The 17,606-nt window shown below is 29.2% G+C and overlaps 1 protein-coding gene across 11 annotated transcripts in view; it reads right to left on the bottom strand.

Moving 5' to 3' along the window:
- The window catches only part of scrib (scribble planar cell polarity protein), a 712,308-nt gene that overhangs the window by 610,445 nt on the left and 84,257 nt on the right, over positions 1 to 17,606 (bottom strand). For all 11 annotated transcript variants that reach the window (XM_075292328.1, XM_075292330.1, XM_075292336.1 and 8 more), the window contains exon 3: positions 8,815 to 8,932. In XM_075292328.1, coding sequence (XP_075148443.1) covers positions 8,815 to 8,932 — 118 coding nt within the window. The remainder of the gene's footprint in view (positions 1 to 8,814; positions 8,933 to 17,606) is intronic.

Raw genomic sequence — 17,606 nt, 5'->3', positions numbered from 1 at the left:
TTTCTATAGAAATAAAATTTTAACAAAATTTTCTATAGAAATAAAATTTTAACAAAATTTTCTAAGGAAATAAAATTTTGACAAAAATTTCTATAGAAATAAAATTTTGACGATATTTTCTATAGAAATAAAATTTTGAGAAAATTTTCTTTAGAAACAAAATTTTGAGAAAATTTTTTATAGAAATAAAATTTTGACAAAATTTTCTATAGAAATAAACTTTTGAGAATATTTTCTATAGAAATAAAATTTTGACAAAATTTTCTATAGGAACAGAATTTTGACTAAATTTAAAATCGAAAAAAAAATTTACAAAATTTTAAATAGAAATAAAATTTTCTATAGAAATAAAATTTTGACAAAATTTTCTATAGAAATAAAATTTTGACAAAATTTTAACAAAATTTTCTATAGAAATAAAATTTTGACAAAAATTCCTATAGAAATAAAATGTTGATAAAATTTTCTATAGAAATAAAATTTTGACAAAAATTTCTATATAAATAAAATGTTGATAAAATTTTCTATAGAAATAAAATTTTGAGAAAATTTTCTATAGAAATAAAATTTTGACAAAATTTTCTATAGAAACAACATTTTGACAAAATTTTCTATAGAAATAAAATTTTGACTAAATTTTCTATGGAAACAAAATTTGGACGAAATTTTCTATAGAAATCAAATTTTGACAAAATTTTCTATAGAAATAAAATTTTGACAAAATTTTCTACAGAAATACGTTTTTGACAAAATTTTCTATAGAAATAAAATTTTGACAAAAGTTTCTATAGAAATAAAATTTTGACAACATTTTCTATAGAAATAAAATTTTGATAAAAATTTCTATGGAAATAAAATTGTGACAAAATCTTCTATAAATATACATATTTTCTATAAATAACTTTAAAAATTTTAATTTTTGGTTTAGGCTATTAGGAGTGATAAAAAAATAACAAATAAACTTCTAAAATAAAGTATGATCAAACTCTGCAAAACAAGATTTTTTTATTAGGTACACCCTCAAAAAAAATGGCTTCTTTAACATATGTTCCAAACATATTTTGCAGGAAGCACATATATTATTGGATACTGCGGAAACATTAATATGTTTGTTTTATGTGAACATATTATATGTTTGGAAGCATTTTGAGCCCAAAAATATTATATGCTTGGAAAATTTTTTCCCAAAGACGATTGTGCTCATTCCCTAACATACTAGTAATTTTCACTTTCACGAAATATTTTAGTTCTTGGCACCTTTTTCTGTAATACAAATAATGTTGAAGAAATTATTCACTTTTATAAATTTTTAAAATTTTACCTTTCGCCTGCACGGAGAATCGAACCGAGGACCATACAGTTTGTATGCCAACACATTATCCACTGGGCTACGTAGCTGTTATAGTCACCAGTAGATAATTATCGTTATGAGTTACATTTATATAGCATAGTTTGCAGCGCCCACGAGACCATGCAAACATAACACGTGGAGCAGTGGTTAGCATGTCTTCCTTGCATGCAAAGGGTCGTGGGTTCAATCCCTGCTCGGACTGAACACTTTTTTTATTTACACATTTATATTTATACTATATTAAATTTTTATAATGAAACTTCGAAATGTGGGTTATTAAAGATTTATAGTCAGTAACAGTGCTTGATATAAACGAAATTGACTGATTTTTTGATAAAATATAATTTTTTTTATTGCAAAAATTTTGTAACAAAAAACTGTTTTTGGTACAAAACTTTAAAATTTGGAAGGAATTCACAAACTCTAACAAAAGAAGAACGTGGAGTCGAGTATAAACATACATAAATAATTTTATAATATAAACATAAATTTATTTAGGCGTGAACAGTTTTTTACTAGCATTTAACACCATCGCTCTAAAATGTCTTTTATTTTTCTTTAATAATTCATTTCTTAAATTGTTTTAGCTGCAAAACTCGAACTTAATGCCCGCTTTTATATTTGAAGGTGTCCGTCAACCCCTCGTGGACTACTTATTAATAAAGAGGAACTAAACTTTGTTTTTATACATTTTACTGTGTAATTTTTCACTATTTCCTCCTTATTTCATTTTACTGTCCCAACTCTAACAAGTAAGGAAAGTCTAAAGTCGGGCGGGGCCGACTATATTATACCCTGCACCACTCTGTAGATCTAAAATTTCGATACCATATCACATCCGTCAAATGTGTTAGGGGCTATATATAAAGGTTTGTCCCAAATACATACATTTAAATATCACTCGATTTGGACAGAATTTGATAGACTTCTACAAAATCTATAGACTCAAAATTTAAGTTGGCTAATGCACTAGGGTGGAACACAATTTTAGTAAAAAAAATATAGTAAACATTTAAATCTGAAGCAATTTTAAGGAAACTTCGCAAAAGTTTATTTATGATTTATCACTCGATATATATGTATTAGAAGTTTAGGAAAATTAGAGTCATTTTTACAACTTTTCGACTAAGCAGTGGCGATTTTACAAGGAAAATGTTGGTCGAAATCAGAAAAACATATATATGGGAGCTATATCTAAATCTGAACCGATTTCAACCAAATTTGGCACGTATAGCTACAATGATAATTCTACTCCCTGTGCAAAATTTCAACTAAATCGGAGTTAAAAATTGGCCTCTGTGGTCATATGAGTGTAAATCGGGCGAAAGCTATATATGGGAGCTATATCTAAATCTGAGCCGATTTCAACCAAATTTGACACGCATAGCTACTATGCTAATTCTACTCCCTGTGCAAAATTGCAACTAAATCGGAGCAAAAAATTAGCCTCTGTGGGCAATGAGTGTAAATCGGGCGAAAGCTATATATGAGAGCTATATCTAAATCTGAACCAATTTGGCTGATATATTGCAAGTTTTTTGAGACTCATAAAATATTCGGATGTACGGAATTTTAGGAAGATCGGTTGATATACACGCCAATTATGACCAGATCGGTGAAAAATATATATGGCAGCTATATCTAAATCTGAACCGATTTTTTCCAAAATCAATAGGGTTCGTCTTTGAGCCGAAAGAGGACCTTATACCAAATTTTAGGACAATCGGACTAAAACTGCGAGCTGTACTTTGCACACAAAAATACATCAACAGACAGACAGACGGACATCGCTAAATCGACTCAGAATTTAATTCTAAGACGATCGGTATACTAAACGATGGGTCTCAGACTTTTCCTTCTTGGCATTACATACAAATGAACAAACTTATTATACCCAGTACCACAGTAGTGGTAAGGGTATAAAAAGAGTATAGTGCCCTTTCGTTATTTTTATGAAGACCCCTTATTTCTTTTAACGAACCAAGAAAAAATTGTGCCCATAATTCCAAAATGATAAACAAAACACATGTCCACACATACATAAAATGCTGCTCTCAAGGCGAAAACATATGCTGTTTGTTTTTCAAATGTCTATTCTCTTGGTTCCGAATGTCTATTCTCTTTATTCAAATTAAATAATATTTAGACTTAAACGTATCAAATTGTTTGCCTTATCATAAAACAGTTTTCCGAAACAACATAAAAACGGTTTCAAAGAATTTGTTCTCTTTTGATTCTTTCGCTGTGTTATGTTGATATCTTTCGTCAACTCTCCCGGTTTCCATCTCTATTTCTTTATCTATACTCTCTCTCTCTCTCTCTCTCTCTCTCTGTCGCTTTGAATAAAATATCACAACATATGTATGTTTAGTCGAAATTTGTAAATTTATATATGTTTGCATGCACACATATGATTTTTATGAAACATTCATGCCCCAAACATAATATATTCTAACATATTAACATAGATGTCCCAAACATTTAGTGTTAGTTTAGGAACATTACATGTTTGCACTTAAATATATTGTGTTTTAAAATTGTGCCCGAAACACATTTTGTTTATATCGGAACATATGAAAAACATATTTTTCTAACAGTGTAGTTTTTTGGTAAAATTTTCTTCAAATATTGGTAGATTATTTTTGGCTCGAGTGCCAACCGTGATTGAGATCCGGAGATTTCGGTGGGAAGTGAGAAGCATTCTTTTTATACCGTACTTGGTTATCGCGTGCTTAGTGCGATGATGCTGACTACTTTTGGAATTTCCATTGTCTACGGCCAAAGTTAGGACATTCTCCCGATAATATTCTGCATTAATAATAGTATTTCCAAAACTATTCCCTGTGACAACTTTAATGAGAAAAAAAAATAGCAGTATACTCCTCCATCAAATAATTGCCAAATTCAATTCCACTAAAACTTTAAACGAAGATTATTGACTTGAGTCACCATAAGGCGATTTAGTAGACACATTAAACCTAAATTGTTTACTGCCACATAATATTTAATTAAATTGCAATTTTAAATGACTTCTTATTTGTCTTCAAACACACATGAGTTTCTTTATTACAACAAGATGTGTCATCAAATCAGATCAAAACAAGAAATCCATTGACAACAGAAGCTTTTGTTGTTATTGGATTACACATGGGATGGCTTTCATCGTCCAATAAAAATGAAGCAAAAGGCAATAATAATAGAATAATTTTTATTCGTCATACATGCTCTGGACGGACAATAATGCAATTAGTATCTTTTAGTTATGAACATATTGCAGTGATGATGTTGTACATTAAATATATATTCTTATATACATTCTTTAATAGAAACAATTATATAGAGCAGTAAGTGTGGCCGGGCCGAATCTTAAATACTCATTACCATGAATTAAATATAATAGTTTCCATTGAAAACTCTTCGTCGTAGCGGACTACTTGATATAATATAAAGAATTTCAGAGGGGTTTGATTGGTATTCCCCCCAGCAGATCAGTTCGACCAATACGCTTTCCAAAGAAAATTTTGAAGATTCTACCTGTTCTACACGGATGAAAAAGACTGTTTTTCATATGTTTGTCTATAAACATTATATGTTTGAAACACAAATTTTTAAACACAATATTTTTGAGTGCAAGCATATAATGTTCATAAACTAGCATAACATGTTTGGGACATATATGTTAATATGTTAGAACATATTATGTTTGGGACATAAAATGTTTTTAAATATAATATGCTTGGATGCAAACATATATTAATTTAGAAATAGCCTATAAACATATATGTGTTTGGTAGCTTGGAGCGCTATTTAACAGGGAGCGATATTGAATTAAGTTGGTGGTTGTTGCTTGTTATTACAAAATTAACATTTTATTTTTCCTTGGGCAATTGATCAGCTACTTCTTTGATCCTTACAAACTGTGTGGTCCGCTGTTCGAATCCCCGTCCGGCAAAAGGTAAAATTAAAATAAAAAAAATCATACAATTGAATAATTTCTTCTACAATGTTTGTATTACAGAAAAAGGTGCTAAGAACTAAAAAATCTCGTGGAAGTGAGAAAGATGTGGGGGAATATACAATTGGGCAGAAACAAAATTTTGAGCATTCAGGTCGAAAACCTATGTTGTTAGCACCTATATTACCTATTTATTTTCATAATTCATTATGATTGTAAATATATAAATAAATAAATAAAATTTTGAGCACAATATTGTTTGGGAGAATTTTTTTAAGCATATAATATGTTTGGGTGCAAAATGCTTCCAAACATATTATATGTTCACATAATAACATATTGTTTTTTGGAAGACAACATTATTGAATTTGGATGCAAAAATACAAAATGTTTGGAAATTGACTACCCAAACATATATTGTTTAGACCAATATGCTTTCAAACATATTATATATTGGAAGAGATCAAACATATAAATGTTTGGGCAATAGCCAAAAATGTATATGCTTGAAGCAAAATATGTTTGGGAGTATATGTTACAGAAGCGATTTTTTGTGAGCGTGTATATTCTGGATTTATAAGAAACATTTTTGTTTGAGTTCTAGATGAATCACATATATGTTACCTCGTATAAATGATAAACAAAATTTTGTCAAAGGTTTATTTCTATAGAAAATGTTGTCAAAACTTTATTTCTATAGAAAATTTTATTAAAATTTTATTTATATAGAAAATTGTGTCAAAATTTTATTTCTATAGAAAATTTTGTCAAAATTTTATTTCTATAGAAAATTTTGTCAAAATTTTATTTCTATAGAAAATTTTTTCAAAATTTTATTTCTATAGAAAATTTTGTCAAAATTACATTTCTATAGAAAATTTTGTCAAAATTACATTTCTATAGAATATTTTGTCAAAATTGCATTTGTATAGAAAATTTTGTCAAAGTTTATTTCTATAGAAAATTTTGTACAAAATTTTATTTCTATGGAAAATTTCGTCAAAATTTTATTTTTATAGAAAATTTTGTCAACATTTTATTTCTATAGAAAATTTTGTCAAAAATTTATTTCTATAGAAAATTTCGTAAAAATTTTATTTCTATAGAAAATTTTGTCAAAATTATATTTTTATAAAAATTTTGATAATATTTGATTTCTATAGAAAATTTTATTTCAATAGAGAATTTTGTCAAAATTTTATTTCTATAGAAAATTATATCAAAATTTTATTTCTATTGAAAATTTTGTCAAAATTTTATTTCTATAGAAAATTTTGTCAAAATTTTATTTTTATAGAAAATTTTGTTAAAATTTTATTTCTACAGAAAATTTTGTCAAAATTTTATTTCTATAGAAAATTTTGTCAAAATTTTATTTCTATAGAAAATTATATCAAAATTTTATTTCTTTAGAAAATTTTGGCAAATTTTTATTTCTATAGAAAGTTTTGTCAAAATTTTATTTCAATAGAGAATTTTGTCAAAATTTTATTTCTATAGAAAATTATGTCAAAATTTTATTTCTATAGAAAATTTTGTCAAAATTTTATTTTTATAGAAAATTTTGTTAAAATTTTATTTCTACAGAAAATTTTGTCAAAATTTTATTTCTATAGAAAATTTTGTCAAAATTTTATTTCTATAGGAAATTATATCAAAATTTTATTTCTTTAGAAAATTTTTGCAAATTTTTATTTCTATAGAAAATTTTGTCAAAATTTTATTTCTATAGAAAATTTTGTCAAAATTTTATTTCTATAGGAAATTATATCAAAATTTTATTTCTTTAGAAAATTTTTGCAAATTTTTATTTCTATAGAAAATTTTGTCAAAATTTTATTTCTATAGAAAATTTTGTCAAAATTTTATTTCTATAGAAAATTTTGTCAAAATTTTATTTCTACAGAAAATTTTGTCAAAATTTCATTTCTATAGGAAATTTTGTCAAAATTTTATTTCTATAGAAAATTTTGTAAATTTTATTTTTATAGAAAATTTTGTCAACATTTTATTTCAATAGAAAATTTTGTCACAGTTTCATTTCTATAGAAAATTTGGTCAAAAATTTATTTCTATAGAAAATTTCGTAAAAATTTTATTTCTATAGAAAATTTTGTTAAAACTTTATTTCTATAGACAATTTAGTCAAAATTTTATTTCTATAGAAAATTTTGTCAAAATTTTATTTCTATACAAAACTTTGTCAAAATGTTATTTCTATACGAAATTTTGTCAACATTTTATTTCTATAGAAAATTTTGTCAAAATTTAATTTTTATAGAAAATTTTGTCAAAATTTAATTTTTATAGACAATTTAGGCAAAATTTTATTTCTATAGAAAATTTTGTGAAAATTTTATTTCTATAGAAAATTTTGTCAAAATTTTATTTCTATAGATAATTTTGTCAAAATTTTATTTCTATAGAAAATTTTGTCAAAATTTTATTTCTATAGAAAATTTTGTCAAAATTTTATTTCTATAGAAAATTTTGTCAACATTTTATTTCTATAGAAAATTTTGTCAAAATTTTATTTCTATAGAAAATTTTGTTATAATTTTATTTTTATAGAAAATTTTGTCAAAATTGTATTTCTATAGACAATTTAGTCAAGATTTTATTTCTATAGAAAATTTTGTGAAAATTTTATTTCTATAGAAAATTTTGTGAAAATTTTATTTCTATAGAAAATTTTGTCAAAATTTTATTTCTATAGAAAATTTTGTCAAAATTCTATAGAAAATTTTGCAAAATTGTATTTCTATAGAAAATTTGGTCAAAATTTTATTTCTATAGAAAATTTTGTCAAAATTTTATTTCTATAGAAAATTTTGTTAAAATTTTATTTCTAAGAAAATTTTGTCAGAATTTAATTTCTATAGAAAATTTTGTCAAAATTTTATATCCATAGAAAATTTTGTCAAAAATTTCTTTCTATAGAAAATATTGTTAAAATTGTATTTCTATAGAAAATTTTGTTAAAATTTTATTTCTATAGAAAATTTTGTTAGAATTTTATTTCTATAGAAAATTTTGTAAAAATTTTATTTCTATAATTTTTTTTTCAAAATTTTATTTCTATAGAAAATTTTGTCAAAATTTTATTTCTATAGAAAATTTTGTCAAAATTTTATTTCTATGGAAAATTTTGTCAAAATTTTATTTCTATAGAAAATTTTGTCAACATTTTATTGCTATAGAAAATTTTGTCAAAATTTTATTTTTATAGAAAATTTTGTTAAAATTTTATTTTTATAGAAAATTTTGTCAACATTTTATTTCTATAGAAAATTTTGTTAAAATTTTATTTCTATAGAAAATTTTGTTAAAATTTTATTTCTATAGAAAATTTTGTCAAAATGTTATTTCTATAGAAAATTTTGTCAAAATTTTATTTCTATGGAAAATTTTGTAAAAATTTCATTTCTATAGAAAATGTTTTCGAAAATAGACCCCTTGATAAATTTAATTATATTTAGTTGTAGTTATAATTATATGTTGAACTTACCATTGCGTGAAACGTCTAGTTCTACTAGATTTTCAAAATGTTGTATATCCGGGGGCAAACGGACAATTTCATTGTCACTTAAGCCCAATTTCCGCAAACGATGGAGTCTGAAGAAATTCTGCAAAAAAGAATAAAAACCAATTTAATAATTTCCCATTAAGTGATTTTCCAAAAGAAAAAAAAATATGGAAATCCAACCACAAATCTAGGGCAACGTCACCACCATCACTTTTGTGAACTTGTTGCACGATTTTGTGGAACAGCAGCATGAACGATAGAAAAAAATGTTTTTGGGAAAACTGACATTGTATTCACGAATGTGAAAGAAGTAAAACAAAACCCAATAAATCTTTTGAGACTAGGGTAAAAAGAAGGGGGAAAATACCCCCCAAAAACAAAACCTAGCAGCAAGAGGAACAGGGCCAAATATACTCCAAATAATGGTGAGAGATGAAAGCTTTGATGGTGGCCTCCACAGCATTAGATGAATGCTGCATAAGAGCAAGGTGTATGTACCTGGAATTGTGGTTTATTGCATGCATAGCCCCAACTTCATGCATCTTCATTTCCTTCCTCCGGCTTTTGGAATTAAAATGAAAGATCCCCTAACCCATTCCATTCCAAAGTGCGGAGGAGACAATGGTGCTGGTGTGATACTATGACTAAGTGCTCCATCAGACAGCATATTGAGGAGTAATAAATTCACAATTTCATGTCATTTGTAACAATGAAATATTAAAGCAGCATATCCCTCGGCCACTTCTGCCCCCACATCGAACAATCCTTCTATCACCGTTAGCTGAACTGTTGCTCCTCTTGCCTTTAGCTGACATCTAACTTTCAAATATGTAGCAGAGAGTGGCATGGAGGTAAGGGCAATGGAGCAAACAAATTTTACTCTAGAAGACCCACATTTGTGCCAGAGATGGCGACATTGAAGCTGAAGACGATGGTCTGGAAGTGAAATATTTTTTTTTTGCTATTGCCGCTATTGATGTAGTCGCCACCGCTTTGTTTGCCTTTGGTTTTTGTTGTTTGGAGATCATGCTGATTATGTTACCTAGTCTTTCACTAAAGTGAAATAAAAACAGGGTAATTTAAGCCAAGTTAGCAATATCATTGCTTATGGGCCCCCCACCGGCTAACTGGCTCTGACTCTGACTAAGTAACTCTGGGACTGCGCTGAGATATTAACATTCACCACAATTGCAACATTGGAAAATGTTAAAGGTGTTACAGATAGATTGTTCCACAAAGCAAATGACTTTCAAATACCATTCATTTATGAAAATCACGAATTTGAAAAGAGGATGGGGGGTTTTCTTGATATTCGCCAGGGTGTTTGACAATCATGGAGAGCATCTTCTTTGTGATTTTTGTTTGCAATAACATGCACCATAGAAATTTCTTTTACCAACGAAGACCACAGAACGGGTGTTTACTTTTGAAAATTGAGGATATAAGTGAAGAGGCATGTTTGCACAAATTAGGATTAGTGTGGGAATATTGAATTGAATTCTGAAAAAAAATGCAACTCAAAAATATACCCCCTCTACAGCGAACGAAATATCGGTAATAGCTTTCTATTGTGCTACTACAGGTGCGAAATTATATTTTCGAATAAAATCTTTATTAACTTAAAAAAATATTCCATTTAAAAATTAACTGATTTTAAATTTTTAAGGTATACGGAGACTGAAAGTCGGACATCTATAGAAATAAAATTTTGACAAAATTTTCAAAAAAAAAAAATTGACAAAATTTTCTCTAGAAATAAAATTTTGACAAAATTTTCTATAGAAATAAAATCTTGACAAAATTTTCTATAGAAATAAACTTTTGACATTTTCTATTGAAAAAAACTTTTGACAAAATTTTCTATAGAAATGAAATTTTGATAAATTTTCTTTAGAAACAAAATTTTCTATAGAAATAAAATTTTGACAAAATTTTCTATAGAAATAAACTTTTGACAACATTTTCTATAGAAAAAAAATTTACAAAATTTTCTATGGAAATGAAATTTTGATAAAATTTTCTTTAGAAATAAAATTTTCTATAGAAATAAAATTTAGACAAAATTTTCTGTAGAAATAAAATGTTGACAAAATTTTTCTATGGAAGTAAAATTTTGACAAAATTTCCTATAGAAATAAAATTTTGACAAAATGTTCTATAAAAATAAAATTTTGAAAAAAATTTTCTATAGAAATAAAATAGTGACAAAATTTTCTATAGAAAAAAAATTTACAAAATTTTCTATAGAAATAAAATTTTGATAAAAAAATTCCATAGAAATCAAATATTGGAAACATTTCCTATAGAAATAAAATTTTGAGAACATGTTGACAAAATTTTCTATAGAAAAAAAAATGTTGACAAAATGTTCTATAAAAATAAAATTCTGAAAAAATTTTCTATAGAAAAAAAATTTGACAAAATGTTCTACATAAATACAATTTTGAAAAAAGAAAAAATTCTATAGAAATAAAATTTTGACAAAATTTTCTATAGAAATAAAATTTTGACAAAATTTTCTATAGAAATAAAATTTCGACAAAATTTTCTATAGAAATAAAATTTAGAGAAAGTTTTGAAAAAATTGTCTATGGAAATAAAATTTTGACAAAATTTTCTATAGGAATAAAATTTTGAGAAAGTTTTGACAAAATTTTCTATAGAAATACAATTTGGACAAAATTTTCTGTAGAAAAAAAATTCTATTGAAATAAAATTTAGATACAATTTTTTTGTAGAAATAAAATTTTGACAAAATTTTTTGTAGAAATAAAATTTTGAAAAAATTTTTGTAGAAATAAAATTTTGAAAAAATTCCCTATAGAAATAAGATTTTGAGAAAATTTTGGCAAAATTTTCTATAGAATTAATATTTTAAGAAAAAACACAATTTTGACAAAATTTTCTGTAGAAAACAAGTAAGGAAAGTCTAAAGTCGGGCGGGGCCGACTATATTATACCCTGCACCACTCTGTAGATCTAAAATTTCGATACCATATCACATCCGTCAAATGTGTTGGGGGCTATATATAAAGGTTTGTCCCAAATACATACATTTAAGTATCACTCGATCTGGACAGAATTTGATAGACTTCTACAAAATTTATAGACTCAAAGCAGTGGCGATTTTACAAGGAAATTGTTGGTATTTTGACCATTTTTGTCGAAATCAGAAAAACATATATATGGGAGCTATATCTAAATATGAACCGATTTCAACCAAATTTGGCACGCAAAGCTACAAAGCGAATTCTACTCCCTGTACAAAATTTCAACTAAATCGGAGCAAAAAATTGGCCTCTGTGGTCATATGAGTGTAAATCGGGCGAAAGCTATATATGAGAGATATATCCAAATCTGAACTGATTTCACCCAAATTTGGCACGCATAGTTACAATGCTAATTCTACTCTCTGTGCAAAATTTCAACTAAATCGGTGTTAAAAATTTGCCTCTGTGAACATATGAGCGTAAATCGGGCGAAAGCTATATATGGGAGATATATCCAAATCTGAACCGATTTCAACCAAATTTGGCACGCATAGTTACAATGCTAATTCTACTCCCTGTGCAAAGTTTCAACCAAATTGGAGTAAAACTCTGGCTTCAGGGACCGTATTAGTCCAAAATTTCAACCAAATTGGGGTAATACTCAGGCTTCTAGGGCCGTATAAGTGCATATCGGGCGAAATATATATATGGGAGCTATATCTAAATCTGAACCGATTTATTCCAAAATCAATAGGGTTCTATTTTGACCCAAAACACATACTTGTGACAAATTCGAAGTCGATTGGGCTTAAATTACTACCTAATCCCTTGATTACAAAAATGTGTTCACGGACAGACGGACAGACGGACATGGCTATATCGACTCAGGAGCCCACCCTAAGCATTTTTGTCAAAGACACCATGTGTCTATCTCGTCTCGTTCTGGGTGTTGCAAACATATGCACTAACTTATAATACCCTGTTCCACAGTGTGGCGCAGGGTATACAAATTTTCTATTGAAATCAAATTTAGATACAATTTTTGTAGAAATAAAATTTTGACAAAATTTTTGTAGAAATAAAATTTTGAAAAAATTTTTGTAGAAATAAAATTTTGAAAAAATGTCCTATAGAAATAAGATTTTGAGAAAATTTTGACAAAATTTTCTATAGAAATAATATTTTGAGAAAAAATTCCATAGAAATCAAATATTGACAAAATTTTCTATAGAAATAAAATTTTGACAAAATTGTCTATAGAAATAAAAATTTTGAGAAAATTTACTATAACAATAAAATTTTGAGAAATTTTATATAGAAATAAAAGTTTGACAAAATTTTCTAAAGAAATAAAATTTTAACAAAATTTTGACAAAATTTTTTATAGAACTAAAATTTTGACACAATTTTCTGTAGAAATAAAATTTTTGGTAGAAATAAAATTTTGACAAAATGTTTTGTAGACATAAAATTTTGACAAAAATTTTTGTAGAAATAAAATTTTGACAAAATTTTTGTAGAAATAAAATTTTGACAAAATTTTTGTAGAAATAAAATTTTGACAAAATTTTTGTAGAAAAAAAAATTTGACAAAATTTTCTATAGAAAAAGAAAATTGGCAATTTTTCTATAGAAAAAGAAATTCGACCAAATTTTGTCTGGTTCAATGGGGTCCTTTCTGACCCATCTGTTTTTTATATGTTGAACCTTATTGAGTACCGCGGAGCCCTTATTGACTCAACGGGGTCCCTACTGACCCATCTCGAATAACTAGCTTGGGAGTCCCTTCTGACTCGCTGTAGCCCTTACTGACCTATAAGGTCCCTTCTGGCCCACTTGGAATATAGAATTATATTAAATTGAATTGAAAATTTATATTTTGTAATGTCCCAGCTGCTATTATGCGTGTAAATAAAAAAATTAAATTTTTGTCAAAATTTTCTATAGAGATAAACATTTGACAAAATTTCCAATAGAAATAAAATTTTGACAAAATTTTCTATAGAAATAAAATGTTGAAAAAATTTCCTATAGAAAAAAAAAATTGACAAAATTTTCTAAAAAAAAACTCCAAAATTTTCTATAGAAATAAAATGTTGACAAAATTTTCTATAGAAATAAAATTTTGACAAAATTTTCTATAGAAATAAAATTTTGACAAAATTTTCTAAAAACAATATAGAAATAAAACGTTTGAGCAACACTGCTCCCTATTTTTACTAGCAACAGTCACCCCTATCCAAGAGCTATCTTGCCTCAACTCCTTTTAGAATACGCACGGCTCAAAGATCATCATTCTACTTTTCTTTAGTAGAACCCTGAATTTGATCTCATTCGGATTTCCCCTATGATGACTTGTCCATCCCCCGTGCTCTGAAGCATTTTATATAAGGTTGTTGGACATCACTTACAGTAAAGTTAAAATACTCAAAAATGCCCTCTTAACCCTCAACAGATATTCGTATGTAATACAAAAACCACACGCAGAGAAGGAATATGATCACCTCAAACATGTTTCAAGAGCAAAATGTTATTTTTGTATGGTGACCATGTAACAAGCTTGTCACTAAAATGTTATTTTCTCGTCAAATATAACCTGCTTGCCGAAATCAGATACATGATTTCCGAGAAAATAACATGGTTGCGAAAACCATGTTACATGGTCACCACACAAAAATAACATTTTGCTCTTAAAACATTTTTGAGGTGATCATATTCCTTCTCTAGGTGCAATTGAATGAATCTCATAAGAACCTTCAGTCATTCTCTAAGCGAAAACTTCCATAGTGGCCTACATGCTTCCTAAACAAACAGAAGACTTCAAATAAATTATGATTCTTGTCAATAAAATTGGTATTTTGAGTTTTTTTTTTTCCCCTTGCCATTTCATCTTCTCAACAGTTGCAATACCCCTTCGCCTTGTAAAGTTGAGAAGAAAATCAACCCTCAGGGGTATCTTCAAAACGAAGAAAAAAATCACTGACATGGACGGATTAGATTTTGTGTTTAGATGCTGCTGCTGATGACATTGTTTTTCGAGAGGTTTTTTAGTGTTTAGAAAATGAAGATGAGCAGAAAATACCAGGCATTCAGAATTTCCAGCAAATGTCAAAACGATGAGAATATTCCTTTTTGGATTTTCAGTAGGCCTTGTTGAAAACATTCATAGCTACAGAATACGAATACAGAACAACAGACAAGTAAAATTCATATAACCTCATGATGTTATTCGGTGTGAAGTAGGGATGTCAAACAAGGAAATTTTCAAAAGGAGGACGCAAATCCACCAAGACAAAAAAAACACAATAATTTTTAAGAGAAATGGAAATTTTTTATTGACACGTCAGCTAGTCAGCCTGAACTTAGTTAGTCTCTTTCCTCCGATGCTATGGACGGTGGTCGGACTATGAGAACTGTATTAACCTCTTAGCTTCTCACCGAGCGTAATCGATAGAAGATGTCATCAAAAATTGGCCCGTTTCATTCTACGCCGTCAGGACGGGGTGGAATAGGGGATATGTACACAGGTTGTTGGGAGGTTTCTTCGTATCCCTAAATTCAACATACGACTGGCACACGCACAGATAATGTAGAACCCAGCACTTGGTTCCTGTTGGTAGGGATGTATTTTCGCTTCCTGCAACTGTCTGGCGTGGTTGACCGTATCGTATACCTTCAAGCGCCACGAGGACCGTCTTATGGCTTGTTCTGATTGAGTCCTCTATTTATATCTGCTGAAATGGCTTGCAAAGTTGTCTTGGTGCTCTGTACTTTGCGGAATCCATGTTATTGCTTGGCAACTGGGAAATTCTCCACAAGACTAGGGAGGAGTAGTGCGTCAAGTGTCTTGGCTACTGGCAAGAGAAGGAAAATCGGTCTGTTTGATCGATTCCTTCCTGGAGTCTTTGACTGGTTTCAGTAGTAGAATTACCCTATATTTCAGACATCGGGTATAATGAGGACTTCCAAAGACAAATTGAGGAGTCCCGTGAATTACTCAACTCCCAGTATTGTCAGATGTTTCAACACCTACATATAAATTCCGTCGGAGCACAACATCTTGGATAGTTTTGTGGTGTTGACGACATTGGTAACTTCGGCTGCTGTACATTGAGGCGTATCACTGGCTCGGAGACCACGAATGGGAAGGCTGGCTCTCCTTTTCGCTTAGTGGAATCACTTTATCCATTTTCCAGACATCTGATGAGTGATTCCAAAGAAAAATTGAGGATTCTGGTCAAGTACTCGTCCCTCAGTATTGCCAGATGCTTCAGCATTTGCTTATAAATTCCGTCGGAGCACAACATCTTGGATAGTTTTGTGGTGTTGACGACATTGGTAATTTCGGCTGCTGTAAATTGAGGTGTATCACTGGCTCGGAGACCACGAATATGACGAATGGCTCTCCTTTTCGCTTAGAGGAATCACCCTATCCATTTTCCAGACATCTGTTGAGTGATTCCAAAGAAAAATTGAGGATTCTGGTCAATTACTCAACCCTCAGTATTTCCAGATGCTTCAGCATTTGCTTATAAATTCCGTCGGAGCACAACATCTCGGATAGTTTTGTGGTGTTGACGACATTGGTAACTTCGGCTGCTGTAAATTGAGGTGTATCACTGGCTCGGAGACCACGAATGGGAAGGCTGGCTCTCCTTTTCGCTTAGTGGAATCACCAAATCCATTTTCCAGACATCTGATGAGTGATTCCAAAGAAAAATTGAGGATTCTGGTCAAGTAATCAACTCTCAGTATTGCCAGATGCTTCAGCATTTGCTTATAAATTCCGTCGGAGCACAACATCTTGGATAGTTTTGTGGTGTTGACGTCATTGGTAACTTCGGCTGTTGAAAATTGAGGTGTATGACAGAGCCATTCGTCCCATTCGTGGACGAATGGGACAGTTTGTCGGAATACCCGACAAACTTTCGATTGAAAAATCTAGCGCATCTCTTCCGATTAATCACGGTCACGACTCCAAAGGTGACAGAGATCCCATTATCTCTTGTAGCGGGGTTCGAGAGGGTTTTCACAATTGACCACAACTTACCTATGTCTATGTTATATTTCTTCAGGTGCTCTAACCATGTGCTCGACGACTATTGTACTAATTCCTAGAGTCACACCGCTTCTGCTGACAGGTTGGGCGAGTCACCGCTTTGTTAACGATGTCTTGGAACACCTTCTGGGCAACATGAACAAGGGAGAGGGACTGGAGCTCACACTAATAGAAACAAGTATATACGGCCGTAAGTTCGGCCAGGCCGAATCTTATGTACCCTCCTCCATGGATTGCGCAGAAACTTCTACGAAAGACTGTCATCGACAATCGAATTTTGAGTTGTGGTATCTTAAAACTTCTTAACATCGTTTTCTAAATTCTGAGTTATTCCATACGTGGTATATATTAGACAATACGTAGAGATCCAGAATTGAAATATGGGGGTCGCTTATATAGGGGCTATATACAATTATGAACTTAATATGGACCAATTTTTGTGTGATTGGGGATCGATTTATCTGAGGGCTATATATAACTATAGGCCGATATGGACGTAGTTAGGCATGGTTGTTAAAGGCTAGCACAATGTACCAAATTTCAACTGACTCGTATGAAATTTGCTCCTCCAAGAGGCTCCGAAAAAAATCTCGGGATCGGTTTTTATGGGGGCTATATATGATTATGGACTGATATGGACCACTTTTGGCATAGTTGTTAAATATCATATACTACCACCACGTACCAAATTTCAACCAGATCGGATGAATTTTGCTTCTCCAAAA

This window comes from Haematobia irritans, chromosome 1 (genome assembly GCF_050003625.1).
Source record: "Haematobia irritans isolate KBUSLIRL chromosome 1, ASM5000362v1, whole genome shotgun sequence".
Lineage (NCBI taxonomy): Eukaryota > Metazoa > Arthropoda > Insecta > Diptera > Muscidae > Haematobia > Haematobia irritans.
Note: the sequence above shows the minus strand (reverse complement) of the source record. Positions and strands in the feature narration are given on the sequence as shown.